The sequence below is a fragment of the Apteryx rowi genome, unplaced genomic scaffold (genome assembly GCF_003343035.1).
Source record: "Apteryx rowi isolate R43461 unplaced genomic scaffold, aptRow1 scaffold_260, whole genome shotgun sequence".
NCBI lineage: Eukaryota > Metazoa > Chordata > Aves > Apterygiformes > Apterygidae > Apteryx > Apteryx rowi.
The window spans coordinates 404,620-422,340 of record NW_020448975.1 but is presented as its reverse complement, the minus strand read 5'-3'; the positions used below and the strand labels follow the sequence as shown (position 1 = coordinate 422,340).

Genomic DNA, 17,721 nt, shown 5'->3' with positions numbered 1-17,721 from the left:
TAATTGCCAGAGTAATTTCTATTGACCTAAACAATACACTCCATGCTTTGAGTCCTGACAAAGTCTTGCATTTGAATTTGAAGTACAGAAGAGTGCACTGGAAAGCAGAGTTTTGGGTTATGACTCCATACTCCACAAATGTCCTGTCATTACATAAAGATGAGTGAAATACTAAGCCAGTCTGACTGATTTTTTTTTTTTTTTTGTGGAAAAAACCCCCAACCTTCTTACCTCAGGAAGATTTTAAGGAAACTTAATTTTTAAAAACTCAGAGGTGCTTACATAAAAAGTCATATAAAAACACAAAGTATGATGAATAAGTCTGAATAATTTGCTTTAAAATACAGCATGTCTTTACCGAGTCATCACCTACACTACAGAAGTTCTCTATATAGCAGAACTAGTGTCATTCTACCACTGGTAAGAAAGGGGACAGACAAATAGTATTTGCTGCAAGAAATCTGTGTCCAAGGGCCTCCTCTGCCCTTGGACATAGACACTCCTTAGAGGGTGGGTGTGGGAGGGTGTTTTGTGTATGTATGCACACACGTGTTTGGAGAGGGAAAAACACAACACAACTTCATGCCAAGTATTTTAGACCCAGAAGACCAGAAATACATACAGAACTAGCCACTGAGCACAACTGACTCGTGCACTCATGGAAACGCTGAGAAGTAGATCTACCTCCACTCCCTGCATGGCTTTCAGAGATAGAAGGAGAGGAAGAAGTTAATGTAGACTAAACTTTTTTGATGAATGGGCAGGACCCCACAYCTGCATGTAGAAAGTATTCATTCCATTCTGAAGTGACCACAAACTGAGGAACACTTTTCCAGATCTCACTAATTAAAGAACAGCACAAGCTCTTCTGATTTTCTGGCGCTTTATAAATTTCCTCTGAATTAATATATATTATTTGATCCAAGAGACCTTATAGATGATAGAAACAAACTGGGAGACTGTTCACTATTTTTGTTATAAGAAATCTATTCAGCTTTTAAAAACCAGAAATTTTAGTGTATATGAGAAATACAGGAGAAAGGAGAAGATAGGAGTAATATACTGATAAGAGTCATGATTTAAAATATTCTCTTAAAACCATGTAAGAACATTAAAAATAAAAATCAAAAAATTGTTACTGTAATTACAGCTGAGAATTTTCTTTCAAAAATTCTACATCTGAAAAAAATGTACACATCCATCAATGTAAGGAAGGATGCCTAGTGTAAGGAGCATTAAGGCAGCAAAATGTTTGTTTTTACTCCAAAAATTTAATTTATATAAAGAAAGCTAATATAATTTAGATACTCTGGGGGGCTCAATACAATAAACCATATCAATGTCGTCTTCTGTGTGTGTCAGGCCGTAATGCATGGATAACCTCTAAACTTCCCTTGGGCTTTCTGCACAATCATTTCTCAGCATGACAAAGACAAAGTCAGTTTTTAAGGCCAGAGGGATCACTGTGATGATCTAGTCTTACTCCCACATAAAAACAGCCTTCCCTGAATTAATCACTACTTCAGATCCAATAATTGTGCTTAAACTAGAAACCAAGTTGTAAACAAACAAACAAAACAAAAAAAACCCTACCAAATCTGCTTTTAAAGGTGTCCAGTGGTAAAGAATACACCATAACATTTGAGTGTTYCAGTAACTAATTATGATGACAGTTAAACTTGTGCCTTTTTACCCAAAATTTATTGAGGTTTGACTTCCAGTCATTTGATCTTTTTTTTTTTCCACGTAAGTCCACTAGACAGAACCACTCTCTCTCACCCATTTCCCGTTTGCTTTGCAGGTACTGATGGACTATGATCAAATCACCCCATGACTTCCTCTCTGATGAACAAAATAAATGAAGCACTTCAAGTGCTTCTCTATAAACCACATTCTCCAATCTTTTAATCACTTTTGAGATACCCTCCAAAACCCCCGCAGTTTTAAACATTCTTCTTGAATTGTGGATCCAGAATTGGACACAGATTTCCAAAACTGGCTGCGCCAATGACAAGTGCTGAGATACTATACTCTGCCTTTCTCTGAATTTCCTTTATTTTTTTTCTTATTTTATAGCTAAGGATCAGATTATTCATCCTTGCTGCAGTGCTGCTTTGGGAGCTTATTTTCAACTGTTTATGTACCATGAGTCATGTGCCTTCTGCAGAGTCACTGCTTCCCAAACGAGCTCTCCTCTCCCAGAAATATAATAAGCATTCTCTGCTTCTAGAACTGTTTTGCACCATAGTGAAAGCTACTGCTTGCTACCTGACCAACCAGTCTGAACTGTGCTGCCTCGTGACCTTCTCTCTTCATTGCTCAGCAGACTCCCAAGCTTCCTCTTAGCTATGGACTAAGAGTTGTAATTTTGTTTTCTTCCAAGTTATTGACAAAAAAAGAAAACTACATGTAGGCCAAAATGATAATGAGCACTTCTTCCGCCACAAACACTTCAACAACTCAAGTGATGTTAAATTAATGAACTGTTAACAAGTGGAATCAGGGTTCTCCTGATAAATAGTTTAGTGGGAGAAAAAGATCTTAATATTTTCCTCCTATCTTTTATCATTAAGTAAATAATAATCCTCCTGCTTAAGTGGAAAAGACCTAGTCATTATTTTGGTTGGTATTAGAAAAGTTAATTTCTGTCCAATTATGAAAACAGAAAACCCTTGATGCTTGCTCCTTAAAGTCATTACAATAACATCACAAGTGGCTGCACAGCTTTTCAGCCTAAGATTATACTAATGCATATTTTCTCCAGTGGAAGAATCCCTATTCTTTGGCAAAGTCTTGTTACAGCACTTTAAACCTTATAGCCCTACAGCTGTCAGACCTACTCCCTGCTTGTGGTTATCATTTCCACATTGAGGTGGTGGAAGGAAACATGTCCATACTTCATTTACCATAGCACACAGGCTGGCACATTAACTTAAACCACTGATGTGGGTGGAATGCTGCTTGGTATGGCCTATCTGTGAGATGACAACTACCTACTACTATTAAATGGCATTTTTGGGAAATGAAGATCATGCTGTAAGCATGTGCCCAGACTGTTCACTGCAGAATCAAGATTTAAATATGCTGCTTGTAACCCAGCATTCAACCCAGATTAAAAACAAAATAAAACAAAACACCACCCACAAAAAATGCCACGGTTTTCAAAACCTCTATATTGTGTGGGTTAAAAGCACCACAGGAGGGCATTTAAATACAAATAGTTCTTGGAAAGTTTATATAAACATTGAAGCTCTACAACATAGAAAAATAACAGTCTAACTATTTTGGGCCTGAACTACTATGCCATGTCCTTTTTAGGGAGTAATTCAAAGAACAGACCTACTAAATCTACATGGGATGTATTAAGTTGTAACTTGTTGTTTCTTTAATCAAAGAAAGGACTAAGTTCAAGGTACAGAAAGCAAAAGAAAGGATTCTACCCTCAATGAAATCAATGGCAAACTGTCTAGCAATTTCAATGGAGGAAGACTGATGGTGAAAGGAATCTTTATTTTCTGAATTAAGCTCATGTTTCAGCTGTGGAAAAAAAAAAGATTTTGTGGAAACTATGTATACAGTTACTGCTCTTTAAACTTCAGTGACTAACCAAAACAATAACGCCATGTTTGATTCCCTTCCCTCAAGATCAGTATTTAAGAAAAAGCAACAAACAAAGAGCAAACCAAACAAACCCCAGATCCATGGAAGAGTACACTGCATTCAAAAGATCTTGGGCATAAGTAGGAAAGATATGAGACACAAGGCAAGAAAGGGCTATTGCATGCTTTAATCATATATGATGGTGTCTTAAGGAAGGACATTAAGTATGCTAAGGAAGCTGGTACTTCAGCTTATTTAAAGGGAAAAATCATCAAGGAAATTTCTAAACAGAATCGCAAAATAGTTAGGGTTAGAAAGGACCTCTGTAGGTCACCTGGTTCAACCCCAGCTCAAAGCAGGGGCTTGTTCAGCTGAGTTTTGACAGCCTTGTTTCCCTTTGTTTAACTGGAATTCTCCTTGCTGTGATGTGTTTCAATTGCTAATCATTCTTTGTCTCTATGCTTTTAAATCCTGCCTCCATCTTCTCTATAGCCCTATTAGGTAGCTGAAGAATATGGCAGAACATGGTAGTGAAAATATGGAAGAAGTCTGTCTTATCTGAAGCAAGTGAATGCAGGTAAGTAAACAGCATGCTGAAATACCTGAAGCATAATTCTGGGTTTGGATTTATTAGTATATTTAAAACCTGGCATGGCTTGGCCCGTGCTAATTAGCAAATCTGAGGTGATGTCTACGTGCTGTCTGGAGATAATACAGGCCTGGGACCATTCCCAAACTGCTTGGACAGAATGACTCTAATTGTGGCTGGGGATTAGAGGAGAGGCAAATGAAAGCTGGTTGGATATGAGCTTCATCTTGTTATAAGGTCTCAGGGTCAGAGACCCACTCTCAACCTGTTCCATTTAGTACTACACACATAGTCCTCATGATTCAGTTTCTCCTCCTGCATAACAGGGACAATGTAGTAACTCCTACTTTTCAGAGAATTTTGAGGTGTTCAGGTAAGAAATTGCATGGAAGCATTATTATTATTATTATTATTATATTTGTTTGCCTGTTAAAGAAACAAACCACACTAATTATGTTAGACAGAATCTTTGCAGCTGGATAACATAACTGCAGATTAAAACTGACCTACGGGACATGCCCAAGAACTGAAAACCCAGGACTTTTTGGTAAACTATAGCATACAGTACAACTGTCGTTGCTATACTTGGGAGAAAAATGAGTTAGTACATCAGAGCTGCTGAGACAGCACACTGGAAAACAGAGTCCTCATAAAGAAAAAGATCTGAAGCAGATTTGTATTTTCTGTGGAGCTGTAAGAGCACCGACAGTTGTTTGAAAACTGACGTAGCACTGTGTTCAAGGACAGCCAGGAGCAACGTGAAACTCACATAGCCCCGATGTCACAGTTTTGCTGAGGAAGAAACCTTGCACTTTTGAATCGCACAGATGTTCTTCCTCCCTCCCAGGATGGCAACCAAGCATTAAAATACATCACACAAAATTGTGTAACTTCCTTTAGATGCAAAATCTTACCTCAGAACAAAAATAAAGATCTCTTACCAGGCAATCTTACAGGTTTCCATGGTGCAGAATTTGGCACATATGCATGTTTACTAGCAGTCACTATCAGCTGATTGCCCAACTTATACTGAAACTTGAGGAAGGCAGTGCCATCTGCTCCTGAGGTTCCAGATGCAATGGAAATCTGGTTTGTAAAAATCTCAATGAAGGCTTCCGTTACAGGCTGATGTGTGCTGGCATCACTTACGTGGACCTTCAGCGTTACTTCTGTAATGACAAACAACCACAGCAATTATTGTCAGAAGAACTTTTGCCCAAGGCAGCACTGAGAACATGCTAGCACACCAATGACCAGAAGACCCAGGGCTCGGTGCTATCTTCTGACACTTTGGTGCCAAGAATCGCCTCTTTTCCTGGCTTGTAGTTCTCCGTTTCAGGTGATTGCTCTTTAGAAACATTGCAGATTCTGTCACAAGGCAGATCACTTGCTCTGGTCCTGAATTACTGCCCCTTCTGCTAACTCTAGTTATGGAGGCATATATACTCCACCTATTACTCATACGCAGCTGGGCAGCACACCATGAGTGGCAGGCAGTGTTGCCTCTGATGTCAATCCCACAGCAGCATCATGACTGTAAATGCACGTGCTACCAAACATTACATATTTATTAGGCACAGATAGTTCGGCAACTCCTCTCTAAGGTCGTAGCCTTGCTGCATCTCTGCTCCAGCCAGTCTTCTCCCCAGCACACCTGAACAGCACAGCAGCAGTGAGGAGAGGGAAAAGCTGGAAGTGGGCTGTGCTCTCTCATCCCTTCCCAGAAACATTTCTATCTCTGTGCAGCAAAGGATCAGAGGAAATCTGCTGTGATGAGGGATGAGTGGGTCCCAGGAAGAGAGTGGGTGGAGGAGTGGGCTGCACTGCAGTAAGAGATTTTGAATCCCAGTGGGAGAGATTGCCCCAGCTGGCCCAGAACTGTTCCTGTGAGGTCTCTCCTAGGCAGTGAAATCCCACGGGAACAGGACCTTGTCCTCCATGCATAGGAAGACCAGGTTGGATACAGAGCAGTGGGGAAAAGCTGAGAGAGAAAAACATCCCCCTCCCTCCCTGATCACTGACCCCTTTTCCAAAAGGAGCAAAAGTATCACAGCACCTAGCAATATCTGGTTATCCATGCTGAAAAAGAGTCAAATGTACCACCCATCCCCATATACAACTGGTGATCACCAGAAGCAAAAAAGTCATTGTCAAGGCAGTCAGGAGAACTGTACATACTGTAAACATGCAGTGAGAAGCTAACACAATGGACTACATTCTACTCAAGTAATTTGCCTTTTTTCCAGAAACTAATTACTTGTTTAAATGTTTCCAGATGTGCAATATTTGTTCACTTCAGGGCACTCCTATGACTAAACCATGCATTGTATCACAAAACTTTTGTTACATGCAGTGTAGTGGCTTATGCAAGACAGTCCCTCTGAAAGGCATTCCTCTATATCTACGATAACTTTTCTGCCCCTACAATAGTTCCTCTGCCTCATGCTCTAAAGTAGCAGCTGTTGCCTTTCTTCAATAACTATGACTTATATGCAATGCTGTGTTGAAAGAACCAGCAATGGTCCAATGACTCGACCAAACCACTCTGGGTATTTTCCTTTTAAAGTCTCCTCATTCTCCTAAATGGGTACCTAATACCTTCCTCTTCTTTCACGCTCACCCTTTTCTCCTGTTCTTGCCCTCACCTTAGGACATGCTGTTGCTCTTGCGTGAAGTCCCCTATCTCAGCTTACTTCCTTCCCCAAGGTAGTAAGATGGTATTTTGCAAATCCCCCTCTCTGTATCGGGGAATTCAGCCACTAACAAGCAAGATGCTTACATACTACGTGCAACTCATTTCTTCATGGGCTGCCCAGAAAAGAGAGCATGACCTCATTTTCATATATATTTAAAAAACAATACATTAGTTTCTGCAGAACAGTATTGGCGATTAGGTTCTGTTATATTACTACTGTGTATTAGGATTTTAAGAAGTTATTTTGATATATGCAGGCATTCAAACAGCAAGACATAACATCAAGCAGAACAAGAACTTAATAAAATATCTGTTGTGAATTTTAATAGTGAAATGATACAACTGAGTATTCCGAGAAACATAGCATAACAATATAAAATTTTAAAAGGCTGTCATGTTCTAATGCAACCCTTCAAAATATCATCACCTCTTTCCTAAGGGCATTTTGGCCAGAAAAATATCGGGCCCTTTTATAAGCACAGACCTCCTGTCTGAATTCTAGAGTACAGAAAATATAAATATCAGACAGTCCTGAACAAAAATCCCATTAGAGRAATTCATCATCATCGTAACCCTCACTTTAGAACTTGGCAATGAAGAATGCCAATTTAGAAAGGATCAGCATGAAACACATTTTAGCCATTAAAGATTCTGGACTTTTTCCCAGTTTTACATTTAGTAGTCAAAGAAAACAACATATACTGAAAAACAGTGTACATACATACACTCTGGTGCACATGTATAGAATGCCTCCTCAGAAACCTTGCCTTGTTCACCAAGCAGCTTCTGAAACCTTGTGCACGTGGAAGGCAGCCACATTAATCAAGGAAGGAATGCATATGTATTTACAAACTGTGTATGTATTTATAAACATTACGGCAAAAAGCAATACAAGCTTTGTATTTGTATTTTTCAAAATGTGTCAGAACAAGTACTTTTAGATTCAAGGCTAGGTAGCTAAGCTGTTAATGCTTCCATTTTTTGAACTGCCTAGCAAACAACGTTGAAGAATGGGTGCAGCTAACAATATTGGGTCAAGCATTAAAAGAAAAACAAGGAAATAGGACAAGCTGAATACTGTGGTTACAACTTCAGCAACATGAAAGTGTAGCCTGTTCTAAAACAACCACATATAACAAGGCCCCAAAGAGTTCTACAATATTACATGCTAATAAAGGAGGAGGATTAGAAACTAAGCAAAAATAGCCAACCCATTTAATTTATGAACATTTGAAATTCTAGAATGGAGACTACTACTAAAATGGATCGAGTGACAAAGACTGATTAAAAAAAAAGTACACAAATTTATCTGTACATTTAAAGTCCTCTCTATCTCAGAAAAGAAAGGTAGCCACGGGTATCTCCAGTAGGACCCTCAATTCATATTTCCTTCTCCCTACAACTCCTTATATAAAGGCTTCTCTCTGCATCCTTCTCTATTTCTGGTACGGAAGGATGAGGGTCTCCAAAACCATGTTTCCAAACAGGTAAAATGAAAGCCATCACCCAAGATGGAAGATTGGCAACTGCTGTTCCAAGCATGGTGTTCCAAACCACAATCCAGGATATTTTCTCCTCCTTTTTTATGACGTAGACTTTTTTTCCTGAGAAGATAGAGAAAATCCTAGCAGCTTGAACAGCCCTAATTCCTTTTCATGTGTTATCTTCACCGATGTACGTGTGAACTGTATACAACTTGCTTAAACCAGGGTTTTCTGCCACACAACAGCCCCTTTTTCTTATCTAATGCACCAGTGAAGCCATGAACACTGAACCCGCATTATCACAGTAATTTCCACAGCAACAGAATGATTACAAGCTTTAAACTGGAAAGAAATTGTTGAAAAAAATCCTCTCTCAAACAGTGAGAGTGATAAGAACACTATAAAAAGAGAATCTACTACAAAAATTTAAACTCTACAGTAAGTTTCAAAAACATGATGAGACATCCAGGTACTTTTACTTAAAGAACAGGAGGAATAAAGAGGGGAAAAAAGGGAGCAGAATAAGAACAAGATCAGTCAGTCTGACCTCAAATTAATAAGTAGGTTTTAGACTGAAATATTAGATATGCTAGAAGAAGTATTAATTAGAAAAAGCTGCTTAGAAGACTCGCTATGAGTTAAGGAATAAAGTCTTTAAGAGATCTGGCAAGCTTTTTACTTGGTATTCTCAACAAAACAGTGCAGATACAGCAGATGCATTATTCTTGAGTTTTACCAGAATAGCACAGCAAGGAGCCCTGTCAGAATTAAACCCACATGGACTCAAAGAGGACTTTACATAGCTGGAAACACGACGGTGGTAGAGAACCGAGAACACTGTGGAAGAACTCAGAGAACATGAACTGCTAAAGAAGTTCACTTCATTCTTCCACAGAATTAATAAAGTGTTGTGCTTTTTTTTATTTACAAAAGCTAGTATATTCAGCTTTTAAAATCTGAATTAACAGATGCTTTGCTCTTTGCAAAGTGAGGTCTGGGAGGGAGGAGGGGGAAATTAAGGTGCACAGTGCTGGTATTTCTTCACCATACAACAAAGCAGAGATGCCTGAGCCAGCAGACCCCAAGCTGATGGATTAACTCCGGGCAGCTGTGGTCTATCTCACATCCCGAAACAGGCCCGCCGCATTCACAGCAGGCTAGGTCCGTGTTGCCAACTCTGGCCGACACACTTGGCTCCTGGCTAGGATGGTGTGAACGTGTATGTGGCTGCTTCAGACCCRAGCTGCCTTGCATGGGGCTCCCTGTTGCTCCCAGCGCTCTCAGGCTGGCACAGGCAGGGCCACAGTAATCGTTCACACCATCAATGCATGCCTGTCCTGCCCTTACGCTCTTCTGATGATGTTTCGTGTCCAAGCCAGAAGAATGCATGTCCTTGCCTAAAAGTGCAGATAGRTTCATTTATAAATATTGAATAATTCAAGCCACTTGGAAAACCTTGCAACTCTAGCTTCAACTATCCCAAAGGAAAAAGCAGGTAAGTGGGAATACAGCAAATACAAGGTTAACTCCCATGAAGAGATSAAGGTTGCTGTAAGTGGGTGCTCAAGCAAGTAACTCTAGCCTAAATGTTGTAATTTTATTCCTTTATCTTCCTTCAGCAATCACATCCTATTTGTTTTTCAAATGAGAGCAAACCAAAACTACTAGTTACAGTGAAAACAGCTGCTTAAGTGTAACTCCCAGTTTTTAGTACCACACTTATTGTCAACTATATAAAGAAAACCAGCATCTCCAAAGCTATCATTTGGGAAAGTGAAATAAAAAAAGACAAAAAACTCTACATGTTAGCGTTCCAACCCAGAATCCCATCTGTCTTTTTAATCTGATTTTTGAGATTTTACTAAGTCTAAACTTTCTCAGAACAATCCTTCCTGTGCCATCTGCTTTACGAACTACACTAACTCCTCTGAAATACAAGTAACGTCAAGACAACTTACTGCAGTCGCAACCCTACTTTTTGGGCTCATAACCCCTCTTTATATTGCTGTGAACTCCCAGTTTGGAAAGAGCTTCCTTAAGAACTGATGTCATCAGTGCTGTCTCCTATAGCCGCACTCCTGAAAAGTGAAAAGCACTGCTTTTTTTTCTTCTTAACCCAAGAATGGTATGTAGAAAGAAAAATCTTGAGCAATCTGAGTGATGGCACACTGCCAAATCTCAAATACTGAAACAAACAGAGAGAAATTATGACACAGATTCGAGGTCAAAGAGTACAATCCTATTTAGGTCCCAATCCTGCAATTTGATTTGAATCTGTGCACACACACTTCTGTTTAGCCAGACTCCCTCTAACGTCCACCGGGCAGAGGATCTCCCTTGGGAACAGGCTGACATAGGCAGCGATTATCACATATCTTTCGTTTCATAAGCCTTTTCCTCTGGGGGTCCCATATGCATGGACAATGTCAGGATATTACCAAAGAAAGAGATATTTAAATTCCTAGGTCTTGATTAGAGAAAGAACACTTCCTGCTCATTTAAAAAATGCCATTATGAGCCTTATTTAAAATTGCATTCTCCACTCAGTTTGAGCTTACTGGCAACATACTTGTTTTTGAATCCTACATGCCAAATGGATAAGCCTTTCCTCCCCTTAACCTTTTGCCCATGTGCAGGGTCATCCCCTCAGCCAAACAATAGGATTTTTATTTATCTAAGGGAAAACATTTTCCTAGAAAAAGGAGTGTTCCACATCCCCTAGCCACAGATGCCAACTCAAGCATTTAAATATCACCACCTCTTTCTAATGTACTGTATCAAAAAGGCTATACTGACAACCGAGGCTTGAAAATAATAGCAAAGTAAGTTCATATGAAAAAAAGAAACGTGCATATAAAACCCTTCAAGAAACACACAGACTCTGGACTGAGTTCATGTGGTCACCTAAAAAGTAAGTTTACATGTACCACCTTGAATGGCAAAGCAAGCACACTTGAAGATCCTAACAACAACAATAAGAGCATGTATTCAAAACAGGGACTGATCCTGCAATGAAGTTACCAAAACCACACAGGTGCTATAGAGCTTTCTCCTTTACCGCAAGTGACCAAACTTTCACCATGGGTAAGGGTCCATCATTGATTTCTATGGAACCAGACCAAGCAGCGGATGGGACATGAAAGGTCTGCTTCTACTCTTTAGTCCCATGCGTATTTCACATTCCCTATTCAGAGATTCTCAATAGCTAAAATTTCACAGGATGAAGAGCTATGTGCATGTGTCACATCAGAAACCTACCCCATACTGAGTTGCCAAAACATAACTGGGTGGTCAAGGGAGAAACAAATCCACAGAACTTCCCCCCTCCCCCCCAAAAAAAAGAATGTTAGGTACCAAAATTGTCGAATAAAAGGCCAAGTGAAACAGACATCAGCAGCACCCTTCTCCTATGAAACAGTAGCCATGAAAATATACACACTCTCTGTTGAGCACCCACAGATTCAACCTGCCAGTTAGGCTTTTATAGCTAGAAAAAGATCCCCCTCAGACATTGTATCCAAACTTTTCTCCTTTTACTGGGACAAGATGAACCTAGCTTTTGAGGTAAAACTGAATTTTCTAGAGTTCACCTACCAGGATGAGTCAGAAGCTTACTATCTAGAAATGGCTTGCTTCATTGAGTTCCTACCCAAAGATAAAACAAACAGGGCTTGACCACCTGACAGCTTGTACTTCAAACATGGTGAAAACTGTCTCGCTAATTCTCCCATACGCATATGGAAATACAATTTTGACTTGGYGTGAAAAAATACGGTTTTAAAGATGCCCTTTTTAAAACTCTGTATATGCCACCTACGAGCAGTGTGCCCATAACCTTGCATCTGTTGGGATTAACACTTCCGAATCAATACACTTGGACCTCTTCCGCTCAATAGACTCTGAAGAGCTATCTTGGGAGTTCAATGAATCACCAAAGCTACACTTTTAACAGGTCCTGAAAAATTCCATTAATTCCAAAGGATCAGATCACAGCCAGAATGGTTCCAGTAGCTAAAAATGGTTAAAAGGAAGGTCCAAGCAATGATGGATCACAGCTAGTTTGGCACTGATCCCAGCTAAAATAACAAGACAGCAAAATGCAAAACTACAAACAAGAATTAGGAACTAAAAATATAAACAGTCAGTCAGCATGTTTTAAGAAAAGGTTGGTTTTGTGAACGTTTTTCCTTCAATACTCTTGCTGATAAAGTCAGCTGTGTTAATACAACACATTTGGATTTCAACAAGGATGTTGCCTTATTAAGAGTTCTTGGTTTAAAAATCTGTATTACACAGAATTATCATGGATTTCAGGCAAAGCTCTGACAGATCTCAAAATATATTTACTAAGTGGGCAGCGCGTGCAGGGAGAGATTCTCTGTCTGAGAGGCAAAAAAAAAAAAAACCCAACAGGCATGTTTTCAGGCAAAAGGACCCTTTGGTCAGTACGAGAGAGAAGCGGGACAGGTTAGAAAACATGCTCTGGAGTTCACCTTGACAACATCAGTGCTCTGGGAAGCGGTATTAAGAGAACTTCCTAGGGCTGCCACAGCCCCTAGCCCTACAGAGGGGCAACACCAAGCTGAATGATCCTCACGTCTGCTTCCCCCAGCACTGGTCAGACCCTCAGCAAGGGCCACACGGGCCTTGTTCTCAGGCCCACGCTTCAGAAAGGAGTAAGAAAATGGAAGAGTTCAGAGCAGAGCCACATAAAAGATCCAGGGGACAGAAAAGCAGCCTTGGGAATCTGAAGAATTCGACCTTTTCAGTTATTATGAGACGGCTGGATCACAGCGTATAATAGGGGAACTATGGAAAATGACAGTTGTGGACTTTGTAGTCTTGCTGACAGACATACAGCATAACCCAACAGCGGCACATTGAACTTAAGGAAACTCAGGTGCAATTTCTTAGCAGTAAGGTAATTTAACAAGGGAACAGCTTATTAGAAGAGATTCACTGACTCACTAGTGCTGAGAGACTATGAGAAGATTTTGTCTTTTTTTGAAGAATACCTTTAATTTAATTTGAGATGTTTAATTGAAGCTTAGAATTAATGTTTAATTCTAGAACATTTGTGAAGGCATCCCAAACTCTGTGGCACTGCCTTTTAGCACTGGACTCAATCTGCTACACACTGTTCCCCTTTACAGGCCAGCGGGAACGAGACTGCCAGTATGGTCCTCTCCACGCTCTGAGCACTTGCAGTATGATGACTGTAATTAAATCTCACATCTCAAAACTCAGGAAAGAAATTTTTCCCCCAAATGTAGAACAGACTGATTTCTGGGTTTTTCTTTTATTCGCCTCCCTTGCCCTTTGTGAGAAGCAGTAGAGGCCTGATGCTATGGGAGTTACGGTGGTTGGGAAGATAGTGTAGTCTCTTAGCTGGTGCAGAGAAACGCCTGTCAGATGTCTCATCAATGCGCCTTGCTCACCTCACCCTCAGCGGACAAGCAGGAGCTGTAGCTGTGGAGGAGTCTGCTCTTGGGTCACACGTGAGGCTTTTTCACCCTTCTCGGCAGCACAGAGTTTGATTCATCTGTATTTCTCATCTAACACCCCTTGCCACTACGATGGCCTCAGGCATTGCTGGCACTGTAGCTGTTCCTCTAGTGCACAAGAATTTAATTTCCAAAGGACTGAAATGGCTTAGTTTAAGTAAAAGGACTCAATATTTGACATCCAAATAAAATACAGGTCTGTCATATGAAGGTCAGACAGGTGCTCTACTGGTCTCCTCAGGTTTAAAATCTATTAAACAGAGCATTCAGAAATTAAAATGATGAATATGTTAGCTTATCCCAAAATACATTATCTACTAGTGATAACGCACATGAATTTTAATAAAATGCCACAAAAGAAAATGTAGTATAAGAACTAGACCTCTTTATACCATCTCCAGTGACAACCAGGCTACTGCACAACCATGTACTCAAGAGGGAGGGAGGGGCAGTTGAAGGATAATAAAATAAAGACATTTATCACACAACTGTCCAACATTTAAAAGAGGATTTGCATATCCTGACCTGCTAGAGCCTAGAGTATTACTGCCAAAATTAATTTCTTCAAAAAAAGGTAGGAATTTGCTTTAATTAAAAAAAGGAGAGCTATAAGTATAATGCCCAGACGAGACGCTGATACCCTATTGTTAAATGATTAAACAAGCATTTATAATTAACTTGAAACTCGCATGGCTATGAAACTCATGAATAGCAATAGTCACATTAACAGGTCTGCCTTTGATCTCTACAGGAATTGTGCATGACACAAAGTAATTTCATTTCCAAATCTTGTATTTTAGACCCAGCATTATATAAAGATACTGTTATGGAGCACAGATGGAAGTTGAGTTTGAAAGCTTTAGCTTGCTGCACGCATAATGCATTCTTTACAAGACATGAAAAAGTAATCTCAGCTCAAAAACCTCCCTCTTTCCTAATAGAGTCCTTTGAAACACTGTTTGGAGATCAATATGAATGAAAAGTTAATGCTCTGATATTTTTCAGTTGCTGAGCATTACAATTCTCTGCCGATTCAAACAAGACCACAGCTGATTTTGCAACGTCMACTCTGAGATGTTTCTAGGACACCACCACATTGAACTCAACTGCTGCACAGCTCACAGGGTTTTTATGCCAACTTTATGCCTGTTACATCACTAGTCTAGTTTCAGGGAGGGCAGAAGGGGAAAGCTTGTATTTGGTTATCCATGAATGCATGTGTTGTATTTTCTTGGAACAACTTTTTCCCAACTCTATAATTAACATTACGCACCTGATGAAAACAACTTAAAGCAGATGCATTCCATGTTTAATTGAAGCTGTGTACGTGTAATCGGACTGAGAGGATACAAGCACTTTTTTGCTTTTTTCCGAGTATCTCTAATCTTAGGTTTAATCTCTACTTACTTCCAACACCAGTTGTGAAATCAAACCTAAATGTCACTTTGGGAAGAGTATATTTTTAGTTGAATTTTTTAACAAACCACTGTAACAATTCAAACAAACCCAGCTAAAGTGACTTTCTACATACAAATTCAGTAAGCTGAGCTCCACTTTCATGTGAATACCTCCACTGCCTTCAGCAAGTAAAGGGTACAGAAGCAAATTCTTGTGTTAACRTTTTATCTAGGCACTTACATGTTCTCTTTTTTCAAACAACTGAATAACTAATTTGTATTCACTTCATTCCTCCAGGAGGTTATCCCCAGCTGGCAGGCAAGAAAACAAAGCACAATAAGTATAGGTGAAGACACACATCATAACAACCTTACTCCCCCAGTCTTGTTACACAGGGCAAAAAGAGAGCTTTGCAGGGAAAGCAGAGTCTGGCATTGCTGCTGGGTCAGTCCAACCAACTCCGGGGCAAAGCCAGGAGAGTGCCTTCCCCTCCCACCTCCTTGGCCCGGCCGTGTACTCTGTTCCTTCTTTTGCATTGCTCTGATTTGCACTGGATCAGTTACTGTGTCAATTTAACTTATTAATCCTGCAAAACACCAGCCTAATGAAATGAGCTGTTTGTAGCCAGGTTATCAAGTTGAATTGGTGAAGCAAAGCAGTCGCAAGTGCCAAAATCAACAGAAAGGGTGAAGTCTTGTGGCCAAGTGTAGGATTAAGGGAAGAAAAAAAAAAAAGGGAGATCAGGACCACACCTGCTGGCTCCCGAGCAGTTAGAAGAGCTCACCTGTATCGTTGAATCATGCCCTGAGAGTCCGCCTCAAACAGCTACCCCTGTACAGTCCCTTCAGAACGATGCCTGTCACTGTTCTCACTTAGACAAGCTTTAGGTCAGTATTTGACATGAACAGTTGCAGCAGACCTTTAATCTTGGTTAATCCTGAATAACCGAAGGTTTGTCACTTCCGCACTACCGTACCTCTCCCGCTGCATACCTGCACTGCAGTGATAAAATCTCCTGGCTCCATAAAGAGAACAAGATGCTGCAACGCTTGCAGCAGTGACAGGCAAAGGTTTGAAACAGGGCAGTAAAGACTTTTGCAAGGGCGCAGTGCAGGACTTATAACGTCACTTGAACACCACAAAGCCTCCCCAGCCACAGTCTGTGTGTTTTGTTGTGGAGTTTTTGCTGTCGATGCTTCCTGATCCTAACAAGCATGCTTTCACTAACCTGTCTACGTGCCAGTTGCCTTGACTTCTTTCTGTTTGCTCCTCGCTATAGCAGTAGGATTAATCCCCCCCCATGCCAACTCGTCTATATTGAAATTTTCTTACTGTCCAAGTTTTTGAAAATTTTCAGTCCTAAACAACAGAATAATTTAAAAAAAACCAAAAAACCTATGGTCTGGGTCTTCTTCTAGATAATAAGTACAGACTTTAAATAAAATAGGACCCACTACAGTTCCCTTCCCCCTCATACAGTAATGCATGCCCAGCTTGACACACAGCCATTTGTCATTACCCTTTGTTTACTCCTTCACCCAATCTTGGTCACGCAGAAGACTCCTCATCCAAGTCAATTAATTTTTCAATTAATGTTTTCAAACCGGGCGGCCACACTGTGTATATTTTGGCTGTGATGGGTGTGTAAATACACACAGCATAACAACTGACTCTGCAAGCAAAACTAGCTTCAGTTTGAATTATCATAACAGCCATGGTGATCTTAATTCTTGGAAGGGGATTAATTTTAGGGCTGTTAACATTTCAGGAGAAAAATTTTCTAGTCAGGCAGAAATTGTAAGTTTTTAAAAAATATTTCTATTCCCATACAGTTGAAGTCTATTATGTAAATCAGAATGTATTGGTTCTTCAATAAATTCACAGTCTTATTTGAAAAGTACAGTTATAGTTACATTTGCAACATTTATCTTCCTTGCTAGCTAATTTTCTATTAAAAACATAAAGCAACAATGGCCAGGGTTTTGGTATGCTACTCATCCAGGTTATAATGTTTTCCATGACCGGGAAGAGCACTGGAGCATACCTTGGTAATGCTCAGCAGCCTCGCAGTTCTGATTCCCCGTGGTGCTTCCCTATATATAACTATAACTGTAGCTAGAAAAGGTTTTCGTCCTGGAAGTCCACGCACGAGGCTCTGCAAAAGGGACCGGGAGAAGACCGCTGTGCCAGTACACTGCACAACGGTCTGCACCAGCGGGGCCCGGAGGGGTCGGCATGCCATGGAAGGATTCTCGGGCTTCGCAAAGCAAATGTTGCAAACCAATGAACCACAGCATAAATGACCAGCCACACAAAGTCGTGAATCATATGTTCTCTTTATAGATAAATCTCAACATAAACTGCTCATACTATTTACTGGTTTGTTATTCATTTGACAACAGAAAGGGGTTATTGCTTATACTGTGACATAAACTCATTTGAGATATTTAT

General features: G+C 40.1%; 1 protein-coding gene across 1 annotated transcript in view; it reads right to left on the bottom strand.

Annotated features, from left to right (window-relative positions):
• Positions 1-17,721, bottom strand: part of FAM171A1 (family with sequence similarity 171 member A1) — an 86,878-nt gene that overhangs the window by 33,269 nt on the left and 35,888 nt on the right. Inside the window, exon 3 of the mRNA XM_026067658.1 lies at positions 5,131-5,358. Coding sequence (XP_025923443.1) covers positions 5,131-5,358 — 228 coding nt within the window. The remainder of the gene's footprint in view (positions 1-5,130; positions 5,359-17,721) is intronic.